Raw genomic sequence first — 12000 nt, 5'->3', positions numbered from 1 at the left:
CCTTTCCCGCCTCAGTAAAGCTCTTCCCAGGATAATATTTTTCTTTCAGAACAGTAGCAAGCAACGACCCCGGATTCTGGATCAGCCGCCACCCAATCTTGGCAAGGAACGCCAGGTTAAAACACTGGATATCCCTAAAGCCCAGCCCGCCGACTCGTTTTTGCTTCATTAACCGCTCCCATGAAATCCAGTGGACCCCTTTTCTCTGCTCGCTCCCTCTCTACCAGAAATTCCGGATAGCTTTCTCCAGGTCTCTACATACCCCAATGGGAAGTTTAAAACAGCTCATGGCATAGCTTGGCATCGCCATGGCTACTGCCTTGACAAAGACTTCCTTTCCTGCTTGGGATAGAAATTGCTCAGCCCAACTCGCCAGCCAGGATTCAAGCCTGTCCCACACCTCTTCAAAAACCACTCTTTTAGAGTGGCCAAAATCAGATTGCAGCCCAAAATACCTACCAAAACCAGACTTGCATTGGATTCCCATAGTCCGGCCAATCTTTCTCCTCACCCTGTTCGAGGTCTTCGAGCCGAAGAAAATCGAGCTTTTGGACAGATTAACAGCTTGGCCAGAGCCTCGGGCATATGTTCGCAGCACCTCTACGATGCCTCTCGCCTCCTCCACACTTGCATGACCGAATAACACCGAGTCATTCGCAAAAAACATATGCGAGATCGGGGTCCCGTTTGCCGACACACTGAACTCGTAGAGGGCACCCCGCTCCATCCCTCTCCTGATGAGCATGGAAAGACCATCTGTACAGAGCAAGAAGAAATAGGGAGATATGGGGTCGCCTTGTCGCAGCCCACGCTCCGGCAGGACAAGCCCAGTCGAGTTCCCGTTTACTAGGATGCTGAAAGAGGCCGTGGAAATGCACTCCTTGATCCAGTTGCAAAATAGGGGAGCGAACCCCAATTTCGCCATCATGGATAAGAGGAACACCTACTCCACGCGGTCGTACGCCTTAGCCATGTCGAGCTTAATAGCCATGCCAGTCTGGTCACCTTTTTTTTGATGAAGCAGTGAGTGTAGTAGCTCGTGCACCACCAAAATGATGTCCTGAATTTGTTTCCCCGCCACAAAGGCAGATTGGTTGTCACAAATCACCTTTGGCATCACCATCTTTAGCCGGTTAGTGAGAACCTTGGCAATGGCTTTGTAGATTACATTGCATAGTGCAATAGGCCGGTATTGCGTCATGTTCTTCGGGCACTTGACCTTAGGGATAAGCACAAGGTTAGTATGATTAAGTTTCCTCAGAATAGTACCCGAATGCCAGAAGGCTTTGACTATCTTGATCACATCCTTGCCCACAGTATCCCAATGATCCTGGTAAAAGCATCCAGAGTACCCGTCCGGACCAGGGGCCCTAATTGGAGGGATTTGGAAGACAACCGTTTTGATTTCCTCCTCTGTCACCGCTGCCGTCAAGGCAAGGTTGTCCTCAGCAGACACACGTGGTGCCAGGCATTCCCCAATCTCATCGATTTGCCCAGGGCTGCTCGACTTAAATAACACCGCAAAATAAGAGATAGCAATTGAAGATATCGTTGCTTCATCCTCCTGCCACACTCCATTCAAATCCTCCAACCCCTTGATTTGGTTGAACCTCCTTCTTTTGAGAGTTTGAGCATGGAAGAACTTAGAATTTTTATCACCTTCCTTTAACCATTGGGTACGCGACTTCATTCTCTAGTAAGATTCTTCATTTCGATGGGCGGCCCAGAGCTCTCTCTCCTTCATCTTAACCACCTCCGAGGTAAATTCAGTAGACATATAAGCCGCTCGAATCTCCTTTTTCAGCTGCCCGATGACTTTCTTCGAGTTCATTCCTCTCCCCCGATACCAATCCTTGAGCTTGTGCCTTAGGGCTTTCAGTTTTTCACAAAAGCGAAAAGCGTGTGACCCCCCATGTTTATCTCTCCATTCCTCTACCACCAATTGCCGACACTCCTCCATTTTGCTCCATCGTGCATCATAAGAGAATTTTCTCCCCTTCCATGCTTTCACTTTCTCCGTGGGAGAAAAATAACAGAGCATGGTCAGACCCTTCCAGTACCACATGCCTGATTGTGTTCTCAGGGTAAAGGTCCTGCCATCCCATAGTGGCCAATCCCCTGTCCAGGCGCTGCTGAATAGGCTTCGCCTCCTGGTTGTTCCGCCACGTAAACGGATAGCCAACAAAACCCAGGTCCATGAGCTCATTTTGAGCCACAAACTCTCGAAAGTCTCGCATACTAGCCGTCGGTCTGTAGTTGCCCCCCTCTTTCTCATCATTACACAGAATGTCATTAAAGTCCCCGATGAGAAGAGTTTTTCCCCTATTGTTTCCAAGCCGCCTGCTCAAATACCCCCATTGATCCCGCCGTTTTTTCTCATCAGTACTAGCATAGATTGCAAACAAATACCAGTGACACTTCTTGTGCTCATCCCAAATTTTAACTTCAATAACAAAGTCCTCAGACTTCACCAGAGTAACCTGGGAAGCATCCTGCCAGAAGACACAGAGGCCTCCCCTAATGCCCCTAGGTTCCACTGCGTGCATGTACTCCAAATCCAAACGTTTCTTGAGATACCCATACCGACTGCTTTTATTTTTGGTTTCCAGCAAAACCATAATGTCAAGGGTGTGGAGCCGATTCTGCTCCAGTAGATTGTCAACTGTCAGGTCACCCCCGATACCCTGACAGTTCCAAGTAAGTAGCCTCATTTGGACCTGGGAGACCCCTCACGGCTGGTCTCCTCCGCCTCAACATATGTCTTCCTACTTAGCTTGGATCTTTTAGGTTCCACACAGAGGTTAACCTCATCATACTCCACCTCTCGGGCACTTCTCTTTTTTCCTTTATTCTCGTTCATCACGGCTTCAATGATAGCTTCCAGCTCAAAAAGATCATCATCTTTAGCCAAATCACATCCACTCCCGCACCCCCAACCATCACTAGCTTCCCCCCGTCTAGCATTCACACTGTCCCCATCCTCACCGACGCCAGGCACAAGGTTAAGATCGAAAGAAGAGCCTCCATTCAGAGTCGTACTTACCGAATCCACCCGTCCCTCCTGCTCGTAATGGTCGTTAAGTACCACGTGTTCCGCTCCCGCTGCCACCGCACCCTCCGGCCCAATTAAGCCTGCATCGAAAGCCAGTTCTCTTGCTGACCTCGCCTCTTCTTCAGCTAGCCGTTGACGTCAGATTTTCCCCGCAAGCACGTTGTCTCTGTATCCCATTTTGTTAGACGACCACCTAGGCTTGCTTGGTGATGTTGCAGTGTCAATAACCTCCTCCTCCAACGGCGCGGTGCACTCACTACCGTTCTGAGATCTGCTAGCCGCTTTCGGGGGTTGACATCCCATTCCTGACGCCGTAGAAGACCGTCCGGAGCGTCTACTACCACCCAGTTCTTCGTTCCACCGCTCCGATCCACTCCGTCCACCATTTGACCCAGAGGATGCCCTGCTCCTGGATCCAGCTCCCAGAGGATTACCTCTCAGGTCCGACACCGCATCTAACCCACGGAATGCAAGTACCTCATTCCTCGTCTTGGTGCCATCTCTTTGGTCTGTACTTTCATCCAAAGCTTCCTTGCAGATCCTAGTAGGGTGTCCCAGCTTTCCACAAATGAGACAGTTATTAGGAAGTGATTCATACTTGAAATCAATCCAGATCTTGCCTTCATTGGGAAAGGTCACAAAGGTCCCTCGCATTAAGGGTTCGCGAACATTGAAGCCAATTTTCACCCGGAGGAATCTTCCAATGCAGTCACGGCTCCCAGTTTTGTCCACCAATCGAACCTCACCCATCAAACTACCTATTGTTTCAGCTACCGCTTGGGTCATACTGAGCACCGGGACGTTATGCAGCTGGACCCAGAGCACACCCAGGAAGAGAGGGGTCCATCGGTTCAGCCCCTTCTCCGTTCGATCCGCCACCAATACAAGGTCATTTTTGAACATCCAAGGCATGTCCGCCTCAACCACCCATTGCAAATCCCTTTTCCCCGCAAACCGAGCAAGAAATCTCCGATCTCCAATCTCCCTAATCGAGACCCCCTCACGTCCACGCCAGAGAGACATGAAGCAGTCAACGAACACATCTCCTTTCACCGCCTTAGCAGTGAGGACTTCTGCAATCAAGGTATACTGAAACCCTAATAGAGCACCTTCGACATCCTTTCTCTCAATACACACGCCTCCCAGTTCTTTCTCAGACAGGATGAGGTTGATCCCAAATCGTGTCCCCAACTCCTCTAAGTCCTCATTCGGACTTCCTCCAGCCATGGCCAGTTAAAAGAACCGCACCCCACTCACCCCCCAGAGGCCACCACCACAAGCACCAGCCACCGTACCTTATCTCCTCTCAGATCTCCACCAGATCCAGATCTCCGCACCTGGGCAGGCCGCCCTCGAGCCGCCAGTGGAACAACTTTGCTCGCCGTTCCCCAGTCAATCACGACAGCCGAGCCAAGTCCCCGGATTCGCAACCAGAGCTTCGAGAAGGAGGGACTAGCCGGTCAGATCTCGGACAACGATTCAACTACAGGACGCGCTCGTCGACGGAGCACCGCACTCCTCCTTTCGAGGCACTCTTGGAGATAGGTTATTGAGGTAGGGAATTTTGGAACTGATTATTTTATATAAATCTGAGAAAACTCTGCCAAGCGTATAAGTTAATTACCAATTTGTTTTTAGTCGGGCACGAAGTTTTAGACCAGCATCTTGAGTGATGTACAAGGGATAGAACAAGTTGAAGTTAATGAATGATTATGTTATGCATGGTTGACTGTTTTTTAATATTAAGCTAGAAGCTATATAGGGGACATGAACTGAAAGCACTTGCAAAATCGACTGGGTCGTCTCAATGTGTTAAAATGCGTTCTTTTTTTGGGAGAACAAAAAAAAATAAAAAAAAATAAAGCGTTCTTTAGATCTTCATCATTTGGCACTTCTATATATTTATAAGACCTCGAATGCATGAGTACATGCTTTTAATCACGTGAATTATAATTTACTCTTTTATCTTGTCATCTTTTGTTTGTTTAACATTATTCTTGATTTGATTACCAAAAAGAAAAATGGGAAGTTCAAATTTGTTTTTCATAGTGCCATAAATAGTAGTTTACAGTATTTTTTCATGGTTCGTACTACTGAGTAGGCCTGTCATTTTGGACCAAACCCGTTAACCCGATCCGACCCAACCCGTTAATATTTGTATTTGGATGGATGCTTAACGGGTCGAGTCGGGTCGCTAACGGGTGAACCCGTTAACAACCCGTTAAATAACGGGTCACTTTGGGTCAACCCGTTAGACCCATTGGGACCCGTTAACACCCGTTAGCACCCGTTAGTTGAGGATATTTTAGTAATTTTAGTAAAATCTTAATAACAAAAAATAAACTTTATGCAAAAAAAAATAATAATAATAATTGTTAACGGGTGAAACGGGTGACCCGTTAGCTTAACGGGTCGGGTTCGGGTGATCCGTTAACTTAACGGGTCGGGTTGAATCCGACCCAAACCCAATAAACCCGACTCGTTTACAGGTCTACCACTGAGTGATTCTAAAAATTATTAGCAGCTTGATTTTGCATATAGAGATCTCATATTTGTTTGCAACCATTAAATTTTGCATATAAGACATAATATTGTAGCCGAATAACTTTTGAAGATTATTAAACAAAAAATGAACACGCAAGTATAATTGTTTGGTGTAGAGAAAACCCTTTTCTAATAGAGGTGTGATATCCACATACTCATTTTTACTTTTCTCACACCTTTTTTATTTTCGGCCGTAAGATTGAATGAATTGAAGAAGATTAACGAATAGAAATTAATAAGAAGTATGTGAGAAGTAAAAAATGGTGTATGGATAACATATCCCTTTCTAATACCATCTAACCAGAATGGATAAAAAGAAAGAAAGAAAATGCAACCCTTTACTTTTGAATTTTTTATTTGAAGAGATCAACTAGGCTGCTAATTTCTTGTCCTAAAGTTTACTTTTCCTCCTTCAGATCTTATGATGAGACATCACTCTGCAATGACTTTTTGTTCTTTATCTCACATCTAACCATCCACCCTTAGCCTTGACTACTCCTATAAATACACCGGAGAGTGTTCCCTTATTTTCTCATCCTCACAAACACAAAGCCACCATGTCTGTCTCCTCTCTCTTTCTCTACTGCTTTCTCTGTCTTTGGCTAGGCCATGCTGTTCTTCGGCTTGAAGCTTCCCACCATGTTTACAGAAGCCTTCAAACTTCCGAGCTAACTTCCTCACATCAAGATACTGAACCCTACAGAACTGGTTATCATTTCCAACCTCCCAAGAACTGGATCAATGGTATATTTTTATATCCCCTTTAATTTTCTTCATTAATTTATTCTAGTTTTTGTTCATATATTTTCATTCTTTTTCTATCACCCGTCATTTTTATTGTTTATAACTCTAACATTTGTTTTCTTGCTTCTCGTTTTTGACATTGACTTGTTCTAATTGTGGAATGGACAAATCGGCTTGTTTGGTTGCACAGATCCTAATGGTTAGTTTGTCTCTCCTATTGTTCTATTTTCTTCAAAAAATATTTTGTGCAATTAGTACTCTTCTCTTACATTTCTGGGTTTAGTGTATGGGCTTTCAGGATCGAGTCATTAGCATATGTGTCACTAATCTTACAATTTGTTCATTTTCCATGAACCTATATGCTTATATACATGTATATAACTCCTATATACATATATAGCTGGGAGTCAAAGTCATGATTGGTGGCTTTTGTATTGTCAAAAATGTTGCGATGCATCAATGTATTGCATTGGTCTGTAGAGTACTTAAAACCGTCAGTATAATGGTTTCATCTAAAACATTTAAATCTAGCTTGTCAGTTTAGCAATGTCTATTCTTGTATTCTTGCTCTTTTAGCCACACTTTGTTTGTTCCTCTTTTGGTTTAGGCTTTTCGGCACTTTCGAATTTCAAAAGTACTAAGGCCTTGTCTATTACTCTTGCTGCAGGACCATTGATTTACAAGGGAATTTACCATCTCTTCTATCAATACAACCCTAAAGGTGTGGTTTGGGGGAACATTGTGTGGGCTCATTCCACATCAACTGATCTTGTTAACTGGACCCCACATGATGCTGCCATCTTCCCATCGCAGCCGTCCGATATCAACGGCTGTTGGTCGGGTTCCGCCACCATCCTCCCGAGTGGCAAACCGGTCATTTTGTATACCGGAATCAACCCCCAAAACCAGCAGGTTCAGAATTTGGCCTTCCCCAAGAACCTCTCAGACCCATTTCTTAGGGAGTGGGTCAAGGTCCCACAAAATCCCCTAATGGCACCCACCCAAGCTAACCATATCAACGCAAGCTCATTTAGGGACCCCACAACTGCTTGGTTGGGCCCAGATAAGAGATGGAGAGTGATCATTGGAAGCAAGCAGAACCAAAGAGGATTAGCTATCCTATACAGGAGTAAAGATTTCCTTCATTGGGTTAAGGCCAAACACCCCCTTCACTCAGCCAAGAAAACTGGAATGTGGGAATGTCCAGATTTTTTCCCAGTTTCAATCCATGGCCAGAATGGTCTTGACTCATCAGAAAATGGTCCTGCTGTCAAACATGTGCTCAAGGCTAGCCTGGATAACACTAAACATGAGTACTACACAATTGGGACTTATAACATTGACAAGGATATATATATTCCGGATAAGGGTTCAGTGGAGAGTGACTCAGGCTTGAGATATGATTATGGAAAGTTTTATGCTTCAAAAACTTTCTTTGACAGTTCTAAGAATCGGAGGATATTGTGGGGTTGGATTAATGAATCGTCGAGCGTCGAGGGTGATATCAAGAAGGGATGGTCTGGACTTCAGGTAATGTTCTTTTGCCAAACAAATATTTATGCTGTCAAATTATGAATCTAAATCATACCAGATCCTCTTTGGATCTCCAAAAATTAAGTCTAAGGATCAAATGATCCAGGCATTTAAAATTTGATCCAACGGTTATAATTAATGTTATTTTCTATTTCTTTTTTTGCTATTTTTTTTTTATAAAAAGAAGACAACGGATGGCAAATCACGATTATCTTTCTGGCCACAAGTTTAGCTTTCACACCAACAACGGGTTTCGAACCCGAAACCTCCAAATTTTTTTTTAAAGAAGCTCTGGATTCGTACTTTACCATTGGGCTAACCAGATCGTGGTCCTATTTCTTTGCTATTTGGTATTTAAATAGTCTCCAATTAGCAGCTGGCTTTTGTGAACTAAATTGGTCTTGTATTTGCATTGACTTTGACTCTCGCAGGCAATTCCAAGAACCCTATGGCTCGCCAAATCCGGGAAACAGTTGGTGCAATGGCCAGTACAAGAAATTGAAAAGCTACGTGGAAAAACGGTCAAGTTGCCAAGCACTGTGCTTAAGGGAGGATCGGTGCGTGAGGTAGTTGGTGTCACTGCAGCACAGGTGAATATTTTATATTGCCACGTTTTTTAATTTACATTAACGATATTTTACTTTAAACTAGATGAAAAATAATTCAAATACATATAGAAGGCACATCCGTTCTAGTTCTAGCCGCCCACGTCTACTACCAACCGTTTTAATTTTGGTGTATTTTCCTTTTGTTTTGTCAACCGTTTTGCAGGCAGATGTGGAGATTACATTCGGGATAAGTGATTTTAAGAAAGCAGAAGTTCTTGACCCTAGTTGGACGGACCCCCAACTTTTGTGTGGCCAAAAAAGTGCCACAGTTAAAGGTAGTTTAGGACCATTTGGGCTGTATGTTTTGGCTTCCAAGGACTTGAAAGAATACACAGCAGTGTTCTATAGAATATTCAAAGCCAATAACAAATATGTGGTGCTCCTCTGCAGTGATCAAAGCCGGTCTCTCTCTCTCTCTCTCTCCCCCACCAAATGTCTAACCAAACTTCAGATTGCTAACGTTTTCCCAAAAAAAAAAAAATAAAAAAACTTCAGATTGCTAACTGCTTGTTTTTGTCTAACCATACTTCAAATTGTTAACTACTTGTTTTGTTTTGTTTTTTTTTTTTTGGTTATGGGTCGGTAGGTCTTCCTTAAATAAGGATAATGATAAGACCACTTATGGAGCTTTTGTAAAGGTGGATCCTCTTCGTGAGAAGCTGTCGCTAAGAAATTTGGTAAGTTGCTTTAAACTAATATATATATATATATATATATATATATCATTTTTTTTATTGAAAACGATGTCTTTCCATATGATCATGGACCTCCATACGCATTGCATTCATGGAAAAGTTTATTTGAATTTAAAAGTCTTCCCCATGAGAAATTTCAATCAAGCACATTGGAGAATCTAGAACCACCTCATGGGTAACAGTTCATAAGAAAAGGTCAAATGCTACGATCAATCTTATCGTATCGTATCAGGGTGAAAAACTGATTTCTGGTCATTGGCTTTGCAGATCTCATTGTGAGACTCATGTACTTGCATTCATGATCAAAAATTACTCATACGCCTATATGCATACACTCTTTCTAAAATTAGAGAAATTTTTCAATATGACCGTCACATAGGATGATACATCACGTGTCGTTATATAAATTGTGGGATATATGTGTTAAAAAGTTAATAATTTAGAAAATAAAATTTCTCATCACTTACATAAAAACACGTGGTGTACCACTCGTGTTCCCGTCACAACTAAAAATTTCTCCTAAAATTGGACTAGTATACATGCAAAATGGGGATTCTAGCTACTTTGGGCAAGTATGCATGCGCCACAATCTTTGACATGCATGACTCATTCGTTGCACATTTTACACTTGTAGATATGCCAATAGACCAGCTTTATACCATCTATGGTTCCTTCTTTTTGGATATGGATGCCTATACCTTTTCACTTCATCCTTTTCTTTTTACCCATTTCATGATAAGAAACATTTGACCTAACGTACTTGGAATTTTTCCTCCTTTTTCTGATCAGATTGATCACTCAATTGTGGAGAGCTTTGGTGGAGAAGGCAAGGCGTGCATAACAGCTAGGGTTTATCCCACATTGGCCATTGACGATGATGCTCACTTGTATGCCTTCAATTATGGAACAGAAGATGTAAAAATCACAGGGAGTGCATGGAGCTTGAAAACAGCAAAAATCAATTGAAATATGAAATAGTAAAGACTACGGGAGAGGAGAGGAGGAGGAGAAAATTAATCTTCTTCAAAGCATAGAATATTGTTGATTCTGGTGATCTTAGATCATTGATTTCGATTAACACTTCAGATAAAATAATGGTGTCAATATATATATATGATTGGCATCACTTCCATCATGTATTTCGATCGATTGTGTGTCTCTATAAAAGACTAATGGTGAATAAAGATTGAAATATATATTGAAAGCATTTGGTTTTTGCTTCCTACCAGCACACAGCTTGGCACGTTGTGCATAAATATATATATATATATATATATATTAACAAGTCATTTTATATACGTGTTAGACTTGCAAGGTAATATGATAACTATTCCTTATATGTAAGGGGCCAAATATAACATATGACATCTACCCTACTAAGTTCCCACAAAACTGACTATGTTTCATAAATTGTATGTACACTTGTAGATCTTGGCACAGTACACAAGAGTTTGCAAAAGTTTCTTTCTCAAAGATAGTGTTTAGGCGAAAATTTCTCCGAAGATGGCTCCTCGGCACTCAGCACAACTCCCCAAGGGATTGGCACTTTGGATGTGTAGTCGGGCTCTTACTTGCTGATATGTTGCAAGAAGAGGACAAAGTTAGTTTTGAAATGTGCCTTTGTGGGGCCTTAGGTGTAGGCCTTGAGGCTCGCAATCAAAACTAAATGCTAGGCGTACCACTACTATCTCAGTATAACAGATGTAGAACAAGATTGTGCTTAGTCGATTACTTGCACCCCAAGTTACTCGGACTTCTTGTTATCAAAGGATTGTCGTGGATGGGTTTAGTCCACATTAAGTTCTTTTTCTTGCCTTGTGACCAAGGACTTTCAGTTCATAGTCTTGTATATTCGAATGAGGGGAGTCCAGATCCCTTAAGTCATTTGTTTGGTTCTTGATTGGTTTTAAATGAAAGCATATCCATTAAACTGATCAGATCCAGATACAAATAAGACTTTTAAAATTGGAAAACTTGCGGATATGACTTGAATACATACTGGAGAATGCATTAAGTAATAGATCTACAAATTCAGAAAGCAAACAAAGAGCTTCGGGCAAGATTTCACCTTGTCTGGCAAGGTTGAACCTCTTGTAGTCATTTCTCTTTGAGTTTACAGAGGTTTCTATGCTAGAAAGGGATGAATGGCAAACGAGTTTACACAAAGGTCGATACTACACCACTATGGGTGATAGTAGAGCTTCTAAACAAGACAAAAGATAGCTCTTGTGAGGGAGATATCCTGAAAAATGATTGAGATCTGGGCTGAGAGCAGAGTTTGTATGTTTGTTTGTTTGATTGGTTAAGTGTCCTTATCTCTAAGACCTCTTTTTCCTTTTATAGGCGAATTAGCTTGATTGCAGTGACTTTGCTCTTGCCCGAAAGCACTTGGAGGGTAGTGAGTCATCAGCTTTTTACTTGTATTGCCACTAAAAATTACATTTTAGCTGATTGTGAGTTAGTCCCCATCACTTGACATTTAAATCATAGGCACATGGCTTATGCATTAATGGGAATGTGCCAATTTGTCTCTAGGCCTAATGCTTAGGCTTTGGGCAAGTCTTTCTTCTAATTGGAACATCTGGGCTTCCACACACTTGCAGCCCAATGTTCAAATATTAACCCAAACAGTGCCCTCTTTAATCATTGTTGAGGGTACAATCCCAGGCGCTAATAATGATTAAATAGTTGTCGCACACCTTCTCTTGGGACTTGCACCAATTAAAGCGGTCGTTGGTTAACTAAAACACTTACACTAACCCACGAACTTCATCGTTAAGTAACCTCTCACTATATAATTCTTGTTTGTACCATACTTGACCAA

General features: G+C 42.4%; 2 protein-coding genes across 2 annotated transcripts; one reads left to right on the top strand and one right to left on the bottom strand.

The window, feature by feature from the left end:
* Nucleotides 1-1976: 1976 nt before the first annotated feature.
* Nucleotides 1977-2711, bottom strand: LOC139187798 (uncharacterized). Its single transcript, XM_070804394.1, has one exon. The coding sequence runs from the start codon at nucleotides 2709-2711 to the stop codon at nucleotides 1977-1979; it is 735 nt and encodes a 244-aa protein (XP_070660495.1).
* Nucleotides 2712-6153: 3442 nt separating this feature from the next.
* On the top strand, nucleotides 6154-10142 carry CWI (beta-fructofuranosidase, insoluble isoenzyme CWINV1-like). The gene is given in 7 exon segments (NM_001293981.1): nucleotides 6154-6340; nucleotides 6531-6539; nucleotides 7008-7870; nucleotides 8305-8463; nucleotides 8645-8883; nucleotides 9068-9158; nucleotides 9966-10142. Coding segments are annotated over 7 exon segments (1725 nt in total).
* The last annotated feature ends 1858 nt before the right edge of the window (nucleotides 10143-12000 follow it).

This window comes from Malus domestica, chromosome 09, assembly GCF_042453785.1.
Source record: "Malus domestica chromosome 09, GDT2T_hap1".
Classification (NCBI taxonomy): Eukaryota; Viridiplantae; Streptophyta; class Magnoliopsida; order Rosales; family Rosaceae; genus Malus; species Malus domestica.
Note: the sequence above shows the minus strand (reverse complement) of the source record. Positions and strands in the feature narration are given on the sequence as shown.

Bases quoted from the DNA above. Each gene is read 5' to 3' on its own strand.
- LOC139187798 (XM_070804394.1), bottom strand. From the start codon at position 2,711: ATGAGGCTACTTACTTGGAACTGTCAGGGTATCGGGGGTGACCTGACA.